Source organism: Hemitrygon akajei, chromosome 10, assembly GCF_048418815.1.
Source record: "Hemitrygon akajei chromosome 10, sHemAka1.3, whole genome shotgun sequence".
NCBI lineage: Eukaryota > Metazoa > Chordata > Chondrichthyes > Myliobatiformes > Dasyatidae > Hemitrygon > Hemitrygon akajei.
In genome coordinates, this window is record NC_133133.1 from 19,935,244 (window position 1) to 19,952,490 (window position 17,247).

The 17,247-nt window shown below is 36.9% G+C and overlaps 1 protein-coding gene across 1 annotated transcript in view; it reads left to right on the plus strand.

The window, feature by feature from the left end:
* The first annotated feature begins 1,639 nt into the window (after positions 1 to 1,639).
* The window catches only part of steep1 (STING1 ER exit protein 1), a 33,795-nt gene continuing 18,187 nt past the window's right edge, over positions 1,640 to 17,247 (plus strand). Inside the window, exons 1-4 of the mRNA XM_073057879.1 lie at positions 1,640 to 1,840; positions 3,804 to 3,921; positions 4,413 to 4,454; positions 6,545 to 6,683. Of these exons, the coding sequence (XP_072913980.1) occupies positions 1,717 to 1,840; positions 3,804 to 3,921; positions 4,413 to 4,454; positions 6,545 to 6,683 (423 nt within the window). The 5' untranslated portion in view covers positions 1,640 to 1,716. The remainder of the gene's footprint in view (positions 1,841 to 3,803; positions 3,922 to 4,412; positions 4,455 to 6,544; positions 6,684 to 17,247) is intronic.

Genomic DNA, 17,247 nt, shown 5'->3' on the forward strand with positions numbered 1-17,247 from the left:
GTTTGCAGAATTCTTCCGTTTGCAGAATGGCGCAGACTGGGAGACCGTTTCGCCAAACACCGGCGCTCAGCCCTCCAGCAGTGGCGGGATCTCTCTGTGGCCACACACTTCAATTCCACAGACCACTCCCACTCCGATATGTCTGTCTATGGCCTCCTCTACCGTCAAGATGAGGCCACACGCAGGTTGATGGAGCAATACCTTATCTCCCGCCTATGTAGCCTCCTACCTGCCGGAATGAACATTCAACTCACAGACCTCCGTTGATACCCCTGTCCCCCTTACCCCATCCTTATCTATAATTTTAGTCTGGTTCTCTTTCTCTCTCTTTTTCCCCCCTCACTATAATCTTCCCCCAGCCCTACCTTCCTTTCTCTTTTATTTCCCATAATTCTCCACCTTCCCCCAGCCCATTTCCCTTCAGCCTATCACTTCCCAGCTCTCTACTTCATCCCCCCTCGTGTTACCCATCCCATGTTACTTCACTCCTGATGAAGGGTTTCAGCCTGAAACGTCGTCACTACCTCCTCCCATAGATGCTGTCTGGCCTGCTGAGTTCTGCCAATATTTGCATGTTGCCATTCCACATATTTACCTCAAAATGCCAAAGGACCTTTTACGTACAAATCAATTATACCACTAACACTCTGTCCAAAAGGCTGTATGTGCAATTAGCAATTAAAATACAGCCCCCACTTAGCATTACATCGGTGTTGTCCACTGAAATTGACGAAGGGTCTCAGCCCAAAATGTCAACTGTGCTTCTTCCTATAGATGCTGCCTGGCCTGCTGTGTTCCACCAGCATTTTGTGTGTGTTGCTTGAATTTGAGCATCTGCAGATTTCCTCATGTTTGCATTTTTAAACCCACATCTTTAGTTTCCTGTTTCAGATCCAAACCATTATTCCAATATCTTTTAATCCTTCTGAGTCAGGTCAGAGCATGGATAACTTCACTCACCTCAACTCTGAAGTGATTCCACAATCTATTGACCACAGAGTTTCAAGAACTCTTCAACTCATGTTTTCAGTTCTGTTGATTGATTGATTGATTGATTAATTAATTATATTTGCATACTTTGTCTTTTGCACATTGGTTGTCAGTCTTTGTGTCTGTAGATTTTCTCTAATTCTACTGTATTTATTTGTTCTGCTGTGATTGCTTGTAATACAATTAATCTCAGGGTAGTATATGGTGACATATCCTTACTTTGATAAGAAGTTTACTTTGGACTTTGAACTATGTTTAATTTCAAATAGTTCTTGTTAAAAACTGAGCATAGCAGTATAAGATAGCTGGTATGTTGTCGTACCTTGAAGCATTTCATGAAGTACTGTAACTGCAGTATTGATACAGGCTTCTGACCCAAAACTTTGACAATCACAGATGCTGCTCGATCTGCTGAGTTCCCCCAGCAATTTAAAAAATATTACACAAGCGTTCAGCATTGTAGTGTCTTCTAATATAATTCTATGCGTGTGAAGTCTTTTTGAGTGTTGTGAAAGATGCTAAATAAATTTCGCTCTTTAGATAAGGTTTGTGGACACGGTATTAGAAACCATGTCTCTGTGATACCAGAGGTGATGCTATAAGTGGCCGCGTAGTTCACATAAAGCAACGGGTTGTGATCCCACAATGCTCTGCGGCTCGCGGTCCAACATGGCGGCTGGAGAATAGGTCCTATTCGGGTAACGGGCCGACGGCGAAAGGGGAAGGATGCCGAAGGTGGTGTCACGCAGCGTGGTGTGCTCCGACACCCGGGACCGCGAGGAGTACGACGATGGCGAGAAGCCGTTACATGTTTACTACTGTCTGTGTGGACAGATGGTGCTGGTCCTTGGTACGTATGTGCTGGAGTCCGTGTAGGCCCCGAAGCCTCGGCCTCGAGTATTGCGTTGAGACGGCTGAGCATGGCGGGCGGGAGAATATACCGTTCATAAGATTGAGGCTTTTGCTGTTAATATGATACGCTAAATGTCGTGTAAGTGAAGACACAAGAGACTGTGGATGCTAGAATCTGGGGCAGCGAACAATTTGCTGGAGGGACTCAGAGGGTCAGTCAGCTTCTTTAGAAACATAGAAAACCTACAGCACAATACAGGCCCTTCGACCCACAAAGTTGTGCCGAACATGTCCTACCTTAGAAATTACTAGGCTCACCTATAAACCCTATATTTTACTAAGCTCCATGTACCCGTCCTGAAGACTCTTAAAGGACCCTTTCATATCCGCTTCCACCACCGTTGCCGGCAGCCCATTCCACGCACTCACCTTTAGGGTTGTGTGTGTGGGGGTGTTGTGGGATTTGGAAGTGGTTTGTTATTGTCACATGTACCGAGGTAGCGTGAAAAACGTGTTTTGCATACGGTTCATACAGATGAAGTTACCACATTGAAGTAGGACAAGGCAAAACCATAACAAAGTGCAGAATAAGATGTAACAGCTAGAGGGTAAAGGACAGTGAGGTAACCAATGCTGTAAAAAAAGTGGTCAGTCCCAATGAGCAGTCCTAACTTGAAATATTTTCCTCCGTAGATGCTGTCTGACCTACAGTTTTTTTTTTTTTGCTGGGATGCAATCTGTTCATTAACTTAAAACAAAATGAGATCTGATAAGTTTGGCGATTGTATTAATTTATGACAAAGTATTAACTATCGATGGTTAGATGAAGAGAAAGAGGACTGGCATGCAGAATGAAAATGATTCCACAAATATACGTGCCAGTCTTAGTGGTATGAGAAGGGGATTAAATAGAGAAGCAGTTCGAAGGCCACCTTACTGGAAAATCTGGAAGAGTGAGAGGTATCTTATTGAAACATAAGATTTTGAGTGGGTGTTTTATTTGGTGGAGGAGCCTAGTTTGTAAGTTTGGCAGTATGGGTGGGAATGAAAATGCAGCTTCTCCAATTTTACTGAAGTTGTTGTTATTGTTACATCAGATTTTTCTTCCTCCACCACCAATATGATTTGTGTTGCTAAGGTGCTAATTTTGCTTTTATATTTTGAATTATTTCGCATCTCAGTTAGTACCTCTGCCTAATGTGTTTACTGTTTTTAACTTAATTTATCACAGTTCATTTGAGGTAATATTTATCTATTGAGATACAGTGTGGAATAGTCCCTGCTGGCCCTTCAAACACGCTGCCCAGCAACCCTCGCCTAATCGTGAGATAATTTATGATGACCAATTAACCTACCAATCAGTACATCTTTGGACTGTGGGAGGAAACTGGAGTGCCCGGAGAGAACCTACGAACTCCTTACAGATAGTGGTGGGAATTGACCCAGGGTCGCTGGCACTATAAAGTGTGTGCTCTCCACTATGCTACTGTTTATTGCAATGTGTTATTTGTAACTTTCTACTCCCCAAAGAAATTGTATGAACCATTGACAAGAATTGGAAAGATTTTCAGAGGCAACATTTTGATTGCACTGAGTGAAGCTTGAACACGCCTGTGAGAATTTTATGAGTACTCCTATTTGTTTTTAAAGCATTTTGTCTGTGTTGACTGGATTTCCAGCATCTGCAGGTTTTCTCACGTTTCCAGTATACCACCACTGAGTTACGTTTTAGATACAAATCTTAATGATAAATGTTGGGAGGCTTTTTGGTTGTGGACAAAATAGGAACTCAATTTAGTTTTCACACCTACTTGGCACGAAGGTAAATTGGATCTAATGCATTTTCAGTTAGATCATCCTGTGGAAATTCTTTGCCTATATGGGTTAATTTGGCACAATTCACTGAGCAGTCCAGGACATGCTGACTGTGCTGTGTAATTTTCTTCCATTTGCTTGTTCAGATTGCCACTTGGAGAAACTGCCCATGAGACCGCAGGATAGAGCCCGTGTTATCGATGCATCCAAACATGCTCATAAATTCTGTAATGTTGAGGAAGATGAGAGCATTTACCTGCGAAGGTAAGATAGAAGCATTCAAATGATATTGGAGTTTGCCTCAGCCTTTAGTCAATCTATTCACTAACTCATAAAATACAGAATTACAGTTCATATACAAAGTGATGGTTTCACTTCTCAATTTTGAAGTTGAACTGATATATTAGAGCAGGGGTTCCCAACCGGGGGTCCACGGACTCTTTGCTTAATAGTATTGGTCCATGGCATAAAAAAGGTTGGAAACCTCTGTATTAGAGGTTTTAATGATGAAAACTGCATGATTGTGGGCAGGAGATGGTAAGAAAAAATTCTTGTGTAACAATGAATGAGGAAGAGAAAACCATGAAGAATAGCAATGTGTAATTCAGTTGCAGGAATAATGTTCACCTCATCAATTATGTTCATTGAGCAGAGTGGATTCAATTTAAAAATTCACATGTGAAATTCATTTCAATGATGGTAATTATTTAAAATGATCATCGATAATTTTTCTCCCCCCCCCGCCCCATTTGTAGGCCGCAAGGGATCGAGAAGCAATTTAGAAAAAAATGTGGAAAGTAAGTACTTGCATTTATAACTTTACTGCATTAATTTATCTCCTGGAGTTTTACATATAGACTGTCAAGACTAACTGTAATTGTAGATTAAGCTGAGCTGAAAGTACAGGAGAGTAATGGATGTGATCTTTTGTTATTAACTACTGCTTCATTTGTGATGGTGTTCCTGCAGTTGCATGGTAGATAGAGTTAGGAACTTATAAAAATACTCAACTGTTCATGCAGTTCAACCATTCATCTAGGGGAATGTAGTTCATTTTTCAGATTGATCTTCCATAAAAGCCAGGAAAAGTTAGAAATCAAACAAGTTTTAGGTTGAAGAGAAAGAGTGGATGAGCAGAAAGACAAAAGGGACAGTGAGAGATTGAACAATGCAGACTTTTTTTTAAAAAAAAGTGAAGTCAGTGAATAACACTTTATTTCTAGCTTATGTAATTTTTATTCATTTTTGAATGCTGTTGGTTTGCAGGGTTTCCCAACCTGGGGTCCATTGTTCCTCACATAATAGTAGGGGTCCATGCATAAAAAATGTTGGGAACCTCTACTCTAATGCTATGCCAATATTGTATCCTCTTTATCTTTTTATTTTTAAACTGTAATTCACAGTCATGTCAAATTTCAATTTATTTTTATATGTTCAAGTACATGTCTGCATAGCTACATTGGAAAAACTTGCAGCAGCACGAGCACCTAGAGAGCATCATATAAGTGGTGTTCACAAGAGAAACAAATAATTTTTATCTTGAACATAATTTTAACAAGTAAGAACACAATTGAACATCACATGAGAAGACTGGTGATTAGTAGCATGACCTATGGATTCAGAAGGGATTTTATAAACAGTGAATGAAATATGTTGCTCAAGCTATGTTTGAGCAACATGACCATTTAAATGTTGTCTGTCAATTCACTGAAGATGCTTTGGAGGAGACTTGCATTTCGGAGCAGTCAATGTTGTCTGAGAGATTATACTATGCAGCACTGTGTTGGATAATGGTTAAAATTGGGTGTTGGAATCACTTCTTATAATTAAACACTCACTGTGTAAAATGTAAATTATAGAAATTACATGAGTTCAAATTTACCGGTTACGGTAGTTATCATTCAACCATACATGAATACAGTCAAACATAAGTGTTCCTCTGGGGCCAAGGTGTGAAATATACACAACATGTTCAAGATAGCAAGCAAAAATACAGCCATACAAATAATATATTTTCCAAATCTCTGAGTGTCATGTCCCGCAAATTGATGGTACAGTTCTTGGCAGTCCACAGCTGAATGCATGCACGCAATCCAACTTGTCAGTCTACCTGTCGAACACCAGAAGGTAGCGCTAATGGGAGATGCCAGCCCCCAACTGAGCATGAACCCTGCATTACACCACCTCCAGCATCTCCTCTCCACAGTACATTATGATGCATTCTGACCGCTTATTATTATTATTTCAGCAATTGCCCAAAACCATGTTGTCCATTGCTTTGGTATGTCACTACAAGTAATATCCTGTTCAGAATAATGCCTGGTATAATTCAAACGAATTGCTGTGTAATCCAGTTATTTAACTTAGAGGAGATGCAGATAGGATTTATCCCTTGTATCAAAAGTGACTTGGCATGGATACGAAATCTGTAAAATCTTTTGGTTTAATCTGAATTTTAGAACTAGTTGTATAATTGACAAAATGCAACACTTCAGAATTTTGTATTTTCATTTCACTAAAATGGTAAAAGTTAATTAGATTTGTAGTAAACCTTTCAAAAATATTTTGGTATTTGAATTTGTTTATCAGTACTTTGCCTTCAATTCTTTTGTCCCACTTATATTTCTTTGTGCACTGCAAACCTCATTTCTTTAAACTATGTTTATTACATTCATAGTCTGGGGCTACTGGTAGAATTTGAATGTAAATTTTCAAATAGTCTTTGGAATATTTGAGTTTTGGTGTTCATTCATCTTAATACAGTATGTCCAGTTTATATGGGAGTAAGGTGTGTTTTAACAAATCCAATCCATTGTCCTTATCAAAATATCCAGATATGTGTATATTTTGTAGGAAAAGATATCTATTGACTTTGTACCTTTTGTAGATGTGGCTTGCTCCTATTTTATCAGCACCAACAGAAGAACACTCCAGTTACTTTCATCGTGGATGGTGCTTTGGTGAAGTTTGGCCAAGGGTTTGGTACCACAAGTATATATAGTCAGAAACAGGAGCCTCCAAAGAAGGTGAGATTGAATATTTATGTACATCATGCAGTTTGCTCAGGTTTATTTATCAAGCAGTTCAAGGCCACCTCATAATATTTTGAGCAATTAAGCAGTGAACATTCTTTTTGAGGTGAAACTGGTATGAAAAACTGAAACATACAGAAAATAATCAAGGATAGTTTATTTAGTTTACTGTAGTATGTCTTAAGTGACTGACCTTGCTAAAGTATGTTTATCAAATATAACATGCCACTAACTTGCTCATAATTTTTCCTGTAATCTACTCGGGTTGGGGATGTTTTTGAAAGGATGGAAGTAGGGAATAATCAAATTAACAATTTTCCCTACTGCACATACGGTTTACTGGAAATATAGCTCTTTATGGATTTGAGGAGGATTTTTCCAGCATACTTGGTTAAGATAAAAATGTCTCTTTTGTTTTGCTATGCAAAATGAATAGGATCTGAAGAATGAAACAGTTAGCATCTCAGGTCACAAGACCAGATCTTGCCAATTTTTTCCTCCACCTTATTGGTGGCTAGCTACAGTGGTGACCAGGTTAGCTTTTTCGTGACTTCTATACCTATGCCAGAATGTGAAAATCAGGAGCAAACTGTGGATTGGATGACTGTCCTCTGGCTACGTTGTTGAACTCTGCAGTGAGTCCAGGGTAGAGTACAGCGTACTGGAGTTGAGCACTTCATTTAAATATGCTTCGTGAGCTTGATAAAATGAAATCAGCAAAGTAGGTTTTTATTTTGGTAATCTTAATAATTTTTAAATCTTTAAGATTTTATGATGACTTTTCAGAGCTTAAATGGCACCATTAAGGGGGCGACTGTTTGTGTGCTCCACAGTCATAGTTAAGCATCATTATTTTAAGACATTAAAAAAATCAATTGATACTCAAAATCGATGAACCTTGGAAGGCAGAATTGGGTCACAAGTGCAGTTCTGCTTTAAGATAACAGAAGCAGGAATGGTGTGCCGGTCTGGAAGTATGATTGAAATGTAGTGGCTTTAGATTCCCTCTCCTGACTATCCTGCTGGCGAATGTACCATCTCTGAAAAATGTAATTGAAGACTTCAGAGCAAGGTTACTGTACTGGAAGGACATCAGGGACTGCTGTGTACTTTGCTTCATGGCAAAATGGCTATCCCGCCATTTCTAACCAGTGCTGCAGATCGATGGCTTCATGATTCTCTGCAAAGCTATGACAACTGAGTCTTTCAAAGGCAGAAGAGGTGGAGTATGCCAGAATGTGTCCTCTTCCCATTGCTACCATCAAGGAGGTGGTACAGGAGCCTGAAGGGAAACACTCAGCATTTCAGGAACAGCATATTCCCCTCTGTCATCAAATTTCTGAATGGACAATGACCCCATGAACACTATCTCAGTATCTCTTCTCACCTTTTATACTAATTTAATATGATTTTCTTTTATGTATGCTTGTTGTAATTTATAGCTTTTATGATGTAATGTACTACTGCCACAAAACAACAAATGTCATGGCATATGCCAGTGATAGGAAACCTGATTCGGATTTAATTAATTTTCTAACACTTAAGTGTGTTATAAAAATTTATTCATTCCAATTTTTATTTTAATCTTTTTTTGAACTGATTACAAAAGTCTCTGATCATAAACATTTAAAACTGGTTAAGAGCTGTCAAAATACGATCAGGATGTTCTGGGGATTTGACTGAGATTTGTTAATTACACTCTCATTGTTTCTTATAGATCTCTCCATCTCAGAGTGGTTTTAGCATTTAATTAGTCATGACAAAAAATTACTCAAGGCATTTGCACAATGTAGTCACAAACTAGCTGTAGAAACAAACAAGGGTGAGTTAAAATCTTGGGCAAAGCTGTATTTTGAGAAGAATATCATTAATTGTTGGCTGCAGGGGAGTTTTAATAGTTGGACCAGTTAGGAATAATCTGAAAGTGGTTAGAATATAGTAGAATTAAGTCTAGTAACTGAAAGGGAACAACAAATGCCAAGCTATATTACCATTCAATGTATGTTGTATAGTCCAGAGCATATCTCGTGTTAGTTACTGAAGGCAAAACCTCTTGTCCTGTTGTGAGAATCTATGTTCCAAAGGCAGACACTACCACAAGGGAGCAATTAGTTGTTAGTGTTATCTTCATTTGTTATCTAATTTGACTTATTTTGATTAAGAAGAAAAACTAATGTCTAACTCAGAAATATGAAGAGTTTGGACGTCTTTAATCATTTATTTATTCTGTAATACAATCCCCAGATACTTAAGTTCTCTGGATGCAGTTCTAGATTTCTGATGGCTGCCAAGCCAAGATTTTTTTTAAAGCAACTGTGATGTAGCAATTCTTTGCATGGTGTTCACAATAGCATTTTAAAGCACTATTTTACATTTTATTAAATAAAGGTATAAGTGGAGATGATCAAGATCTTGGTAAATTGTTCATATAGGTCAATTAATTACAGCAATGCATTGCAGTAGTTCAAGGTAAAACAATAAGAGTGTAGATAATGTTACAGTTCCAGAGAGAGTGCATTATAGGTGGACAGTAAGGTACAAGGTCAGAACAGGGTAGATTGTTAGGTTGAGTATATCTTATTGTCCTTTCTTTCTTTTCAAATCTTTTTATTGATTTTGAGAAAAAAACATAAGTAAAATATAAGTACAAAAACATTTGAGAGTACACAATAGATTCATTAATAATCAATTATGTATTAATCAATGTAAAAAGTCTCCCAAACTTATAATATTAATATGAAGGATTTAAAAAGAAAAGCAAAAAAAAAAACCCCCAAAAAAAAAGAAGAAAAAAAAACAATATATATAAAAAAAAACAACTAACATGGGCAATTGTATAATGTTAAATACATACAGTAGTGCCAATGACTCCGAACCTCCATTTATACAATTCAGGATGGTAACAATAAGGTTCAGGATCAGACCATTTAATTCGCATGAAAATGTTGAATAAATGGTCTCCAAGTTTCCTCAAATTTAACTGAGGAGTTAAAGACCACACTTCTAATTTTTTCTAAACTCAAACAGGAAATGGTTTGAGAGAGCCACTGAAATACAGTTGGAGGATTAATTTCTTTCCAGTTCAATAAAATAGATCTTCTAGCCATTAGTGTAACAAATGCAATCATTCGCTGAGATGAAGCAGATAGACACATATTATCTATCATAGGTAGACCAAAGATTGCAGTAAAAGGATGCGGTTGAAGATTAATATTTAATACTCTTGAAATGATATTAAAAATATCCTTCCAATAGCTTTGTAAACAAGGACAAGACCAAAACATATGGGTCAATGTAGCAATATCAGAATGACATCTATCACAGGTTGGATTAACATAAGAATAAAATCGAGCAAGTTTATTTTTAGATATGTGGGCTCTGTGTACAACCTTGAATTGTATTAGAGCATGTTTAGCACAAATAGAGGATGAGTTTACCAATAATAAAAATTTTTCCCATTGCTCAGTAGATATAGGGCAATGCAATTCTTCCTGCCATTCCTTCTTAATTTTTTCTGATATATCTGGCTGTACCTTCATAATCATATTGTAAATGATAGCTACTAAACCCTTTTGATAAGGATTAAGAGTTAGAATTCTCTCTGTAATGTCCAATGGACATTCTTTCGAAAAAGACTTTAATTCATTATATAGAAAATTTCTAATTTGTAAGTATCTAAAAAAATGGGTTTTAGATAAATTGTATTTGTTAGATAACTGTTCAAAGGACATAATGTTATCATCCAAAAACAGATCACGAAAACATGTTATACCTTTTGTTTTCCATAGGAAAAAAGCTTGATCTATAGATGATGGCCGAAAGAAGTAATTAGATATTATAGGACTTGACAGTATAAACTTATTCAAGCCAAAAGATTTACGAAATTGAAACCAGATTCGTAATGTATACTTAACTATGGGATTAGTTATCTGTTTATTAATTTTGAGTAACGAAAAAGGAAGTGAAGATCCTAAGATTGAGACCAATGAGAAATCTTGCACAGATTTACATTCCAAATTTACCCATTGTGGACCAGCTACTGTGGTCAATTCTTGTGTCCAAAATATCAAATACCGTATATTAACTGCCCAATAGTAAAATCTTAGGTTTGGTAAAGCCAAGCCGCCCTCCTTCTTTGGCTTCTGTAAATATTTTTTACCTAATCTAGGATTTTTGTTCTGCCACAAATAGGAAGATATTTTAGAGTCAACCATATCAAAAAAAGATCTAGGGATAAAAATTGGTAATGCTTGAAATAAATATAGAAATTTAGGTAGTATCATCATCTTAATGGCATTAACTCTGCCTACCAAAGACAAAGATAGTGGGGACCATCTATTAGCAAGTTGCTTAATTTGATCTATTAAGGGTAAAAAATTAGTTTTAAACAGATCTTTATGTTTTTTAGTAATTTTAATACCTAAATAGGTAAAATAATCTGTAACGATTCTATATGGTACATGATTATAAATTGGAATATACATATTTAATGGAAAAAGTTCACTCTTATTAAAATTCAATTTATAACCAGAAAAATTACTAAATTGAGCAAGTAAAGAAGAAATAGCAGGAATAGATCTTTCAGATCAGATATATATAATAACAAATCGTCCGCATATAATGATACCTTATACATCGTCTCTCCACGGGTAATGCCTAAAATATTGGGTGATTCACGAATAGCTATAGCCAAGGGTTCTAAAGCAATATCAAATAATAAAGGGCTCAAAGGACAACCTTGCCTTGTACCGCGAAATAATTGAAAAAAAGGGGATTTTTGATTATTGGTAAAAACCGAAGCTAAAGGTTTATGATATATTAACTTAATCCATGATATAAATTTTGATCTAAAATTAAAATGTTGCAATGTATTGAATAAATATGACCATTCGACTCTATCAAATGCCTTTTCGGCATCCAAAGAGATAATACATTCTGGGATTTTAGATGTAGAGGTGTAAGCAATATTAATTAATTTTCTAATGTTAAAAGATGAATAGCGATTTTTAATAAATCCGGTCTGATCCTCAGAAATAATCCGAGGTAATATATTTTCTAATCTAATAGCTAAAATTTTACTAAAAATCTTAAAATCCGTATTCAGCAAAGATATAGGTCGATAGGATGCACATTCAGTCGGGTCTTTATCTTTTTTAAGAATTAAAGAAATAGAAGCTTCATAAAAAGATTGTGGTAGTTTACCTATACTTAATGCATCTTTAAAAATTTTACAAAGCCAAGGAGAAAGTATAGAAGAAAAGGATTTTAAAAATTCTACGGAAAAACCATCTGGACCTGAAGCTTTACCCGAGTTCATTGAAAAAATAGCCTTTTCTATTTCAGATTCGGTAATAGGTGTATCCAAAAATACATTATCTTCAACAGTTACTTTTGGAATATTCAATTTCCCTAAAAATTCATTCATAATAGAAGAGTCCTTAGTACATTCTGATTGATATAAGGAATTATAAAAATCTTGAAAGGCTTTATTTATCTCTTTATGGTCAATCGTCAAAGTACCATCTTGTTTACGAATCCTAGTAATTTGTCGCTTATCTGAAGCAATTTTCAATTGATTAGCTAGTAGTTTACCTGACTTATCTCCATATGTATAAAATTGAGCTTTCGATTTAATTAACTGACTTTCAATCGAGGAGGTTAATAGTAAACTATGTTCCATTTGGAGTTCCACTCTTTTTTTTATAAAGTTCTTTACTAGGAGTTGATGAGTAGATCTTATCAATTGCCTTAATTTTATCAACTAATGTTAATATTTTGGAATTAGTTCGTTTCCTAACTCCAGCAGAATATGAAATAATCTGTCCACGAATATATGCCTTAAAAGTATCCCCCAAAATTCCACTAGAGATCTCTGCTGTAGAATTTATTGAGAAAAACAAATCAATTTGCTGTTTAATAAAGTTAATAAAGTCAGAGTCCTGCAAAAGAACAGGATTAAGCCTCCAACTTTTCGTACTAATATATGAATCCGTCACCTTAATAGATAACTTCAAAGGTGCATGATCAGATATGGTAATTGAGTCATATTTACAATCCACGACATCTGTAAGTAAATGCTGATCAATGAAAAAGTAATCAATTCTTGAATAACTATGATAGACATGGGAAAAGTATGAAAACTCTTTGTCATTAGGGTGTAAAAAACGCCAAATTTCACAAATAGCTGAATCAATCATAAAGGAATTAATAAGAGAAGCCGATTTATTCGGAAAAATTTGAATGGGCTTGGATCTATCCATCACAGGGTTTAAACAACAATTAAAATCCCCGCCCATTATCAATCTATATTGATTCAGATTGGGAAAGGATGTAAATAAACATTTAAAAAATTCAGGACAATCAGTATTTGGAGCATAAACATTAACTAGAAGAACTTTTTGATTACAAAGTAAACCAGTAATAAGCAAAAATCTACCCTGCGGATCTGAAATTGTTTCATGATGTATAAAAGCAGTAGATGAGTCTATAAAAATAGACACACCTCTCACTTTGGCTTGCGCATTTGAGTGGTACTGTTGGCCCTTCCAGAACCTAAACAAGCGCTGACTATCCATCTTCCTTACATGAGTCTCTTGTATAAAGATAACATTAGCATTCATTCTATGGAATACTTTGAATACTTTTTTCCGTTTGATCGGATGATTTAAACCATTAGTATTCCAAGAAACGAAATTAATAGTCTTAACCATCTTGACAGTATATATTACAGTTAATACATAAGTTCGAAAGAAAAGTGAACTCATGAACCCGGAAGAAGGAAATAAGTTCAAAAGGAAACCGGAAGTCATAGCACTGCAGCCATTTTTGTAGTTTCATATGCGCCCAGAAAATAAAACTAAGCGAAAAGCAAGCAAAAAACAAAAAAAGAAAGAAAATCCCCCTCCCACCACCCTTGAAACCCCAAGAAAAAAGCCAAAAAAGGCAAGCGAGCGAGCTAATACTAAAACTACCCCCATGTCTCAAGACGGCAACTCGAACGTAATAGAGTTAAGAAAATACAAACAACCCACATTATAAAAAGGGTTAATACTACAAAAGTTAAGATATAAAATTAGTGTTATAAATGTATATAAACAAAAAAGTTAAAAGAAAAGAATTAAAACAATAAATAAAAGTTTCAAACTTTCAAATACATCAAAACAGTTATGACGCTCCAAACACTGGAGTCAGTCGGGAAGAAGAAACGCCATTTTTTTTCCCTCAGTCTTAATATTCAGATGTTAAAAGTATAAAAGAAAGCGTATATCGTTTTTTATTTTAAAAAAAGAAAAACAAAAGAGAGACCCTAATCGGTCATTTTCAACGCTAATAGATTAATAATATGAAAAACTATAAAATCAGCATAAACCCAGCAGAAAAAAAAGAAAGCTTTAATCGTATATAAAAAATATATGCAAGCCATATAAAAAAAAGAAAGGACCCATATATCAATCCATAATAGATCCAAATCTATAGGCTAAATTACACTGATCAGCCCAATAGAATGTCATTGATCCAGGAAACCTTGAGCATCCGCTGGCGATTTAAACAGCCGAACAGTTCCATCTTCCAGGGCGACTCTCAGATGTGCTGGGAATAACAGCGCTTGCTTGTAGCCTTTCTGGTGGAAATTCGACATAACCGATCTGAAAGCCAGCCTAGCCCGTAATACTTCTGGGCTATAGTCCTCCAAGATACGAAACTTGAAATTTTGATGGGTTATCATACCTTTTTTACGAGCCACACGGATCAAGCGATCTTTGATATGAGGGTAGTGTATCCGCAAAATTATGTGCCGCGGCTTCGAACTTGAACTTGCATAAAATCTTGTTACTCGATGTGCTCGATCGATTATTGGGGGGGGATCCAGGACCTCTTTGCCCAGGACATCCACTAGAAATTTAGAGAAGAAAACGGTAAGATCACCGCTTTCAAATCCTTCCGGGATCCCAATTAACCGGAGATTTTGCCTTCGAGAGCGATTTTCCAAATCCGTAATTTTAACTTTATAACGATCCATCTGTTGAGAAGTCGAGGTTTGCTCTTCTTGTATTTTTTCAATCATACGATCTTTCTTACGAGCGGCTTCTTCAAGAGCCAAAATGCTTGCTTGTTGTTTTTGTGATTCCAGTGAAAGTTCCAGAAACTTTTCTTCGAGTGATTTCAAACGATCGTCATACTTCGAAAGCCTTTTGAATAATTTTTCCTCCATCTCTTCAAATTTAGCTTCCACAATCTTCGCAACTGCTTCTAAAGTTACCAATTCTTTCGTCTGTTTCGGTTCTTTTACTTTAGACATTTCAGCAAGTTGAGAATAATTCAAATAGTTTAAAAAGAAGAATTCAGTATATTTAAACCCCTTTAGAATAAGTTTAAGGGGTGTTTGTAGGCTAAAAGACGTAAAAGTTTTGGAGCAAAGCCTAAGTGCGGTTTACTCCATGAGCGCCATCTTGAGACCTCCATCTTATTGTCCTAGAGACCCATTCAGTAGTCTCTAGGATAGAAACTGTCCTTCTGCCTGATGGTAGGAAGGACGGGAGAGAACGTCTGGGGCAGGTGAAGTCTTTGATTATGCTGGGTGTTTGTCTGAGAAAGTGTAGACAAGAGTCTGTAGAGTGGAGATTGGTTTCTGTGATGTACACCACTGTCTGCAGTTTTCAGTTATGAGCAGAGTAAATGCCACAGCAAGACATGATGCACCCCGATAGGATGTCGTCTGTGGTACATGGATATTTATCAGTGAGTGTCAAAGGGGAAAGAGATGGATTTAACGCCTTGTTAGAGATGGATTTTGAGGACTAACTTCGAGGAGGAAAGAGGTAATGGAGCATAGCAGTTCAGAAAGCTCAGAGCTGAAAGCCTTGGAATTGAATGGGGTAATGTTGGTGTTGGAATAATTAAATTTGGAGAGCCTAGGTTGCCAAAATAGTCAAAGTAAGCTGATACCCTATGGGAAGAGGTCACAGAGAGAGAGAGAGGTATTGTCATACATGGATTTGAAAATGATGTTGGCATTTTAGAATTAATATGTTGCTTAACTCTAGCTGGTGTAGTTCACCCAAGCCAGTGATAGCAGATAGTGTTGCTGCTTCACAAGTCTGGCAACCCTGGCTCGAACCTGACCTCAGGTGCTGAGCACCAGAATCTGCATGTTGTGACTGAGTTTCTCCCAGCTCCTCTGGTTTCAGAATCATTTATTATCACTGACATAGGAGATGAAATTTGTTGTTTTGCAACAGTAGTACAGTGCAAAACATAAGATTGCTACAGATTACAAAATACATAGAGCAAATAAAAAGGATTAACAAGATCATGTTCATGGGCACTGGTCATAGATATAATGGCAGAGGAGAAGAAGCTATTTCTAAGTTGTTACAGCATGGGTCTTCAAGCTCCTGTACTTCGTCCATGATACTGATCATGAGATGAGGGCATGCCACAGATGTAAGGTCCATAGTGATGAATGCCACCTTGTAGATACACCAGTTCCTGAAGATCTCCTCAGTGACAGAGAGGGTTGTGTCTGTGATGGAGCTGGTTGCATCTAATTCATGAGTCCAATGCGATGTTTCCCCCAACCTTCTGAAAAGGCACTGTTTATAATTTGATTGTCTATTACAGATATTTGCCCCTACATTTGAAGGGAGTGGGTGGTGATTAGTGCCGAGTTTCAGAACAGACTATTGCCTCGATCTTTCATCTGCAATAGACGTATGCATTCTGGAAGAAGACAGATATGGGCAATGGTGGCTAACCAAATGCCAGGAAAGCAGTGGGTTAGAGGGGCCAATTCCATGATTTGACACAGCAGATGAGCTGGCAGAGAGATCGGTGAAAGGTAAGAATGCGGAGTGAAGCTGGCCATAATGATGTTTTGAAAGACTGAAAAAGGAGGCTCATGTGAGAGGGCATTCTGCAGGCGTGGGAATATTGTTGTTGAGGGGTAATGAAGAGTTGGTGCAGAGAGCAACAGAACCAAGTGTAGAGAAATAAAGTGAGGTTAATGATGTGAGGAGGGACTATGATTGATGTAAAGGAAGAAGTGAAGGGAGTAGAGGTGGAAGTGAAAAAGCATCAATGGATCAGGTCTGATGCAGTGGTTGTATGCATACAATGTGGGCCTGCCTACATTTATTGGGATATGATATCTTGGGGATGAATACAAAATAGGAAAGTGACAGTTAAATTTTGAGCTCTTGTGATGACATGTATAGGATGGAATATCAAAGATCAGCTAGTCTAGTTTGGAACCATATAGAGGATAGTGTTAGTTTGGAAGCAGTTTGGTGAGAGTGACAGGGTGTACAGGTTGGAATATTTCTGTGAAATTTGAGAACTAGGATCAATCTAGAAATTATTGTGGAACCGAGGGGAAAGCACAACAAGAAAGTTCACTATCGAGTTCCCCATCCAAGAATAAACCTTAAACTTTCAAAAGTTTTGAGGGCTTGTCATCTTTATGGACCTATTGCATATAAGATGCTATTCAGTCATTTAGTTATTACTTTCTTAAAAAATAAATGCTTCTCATAATCAACTTGCAGGTCAGTTCATAGGA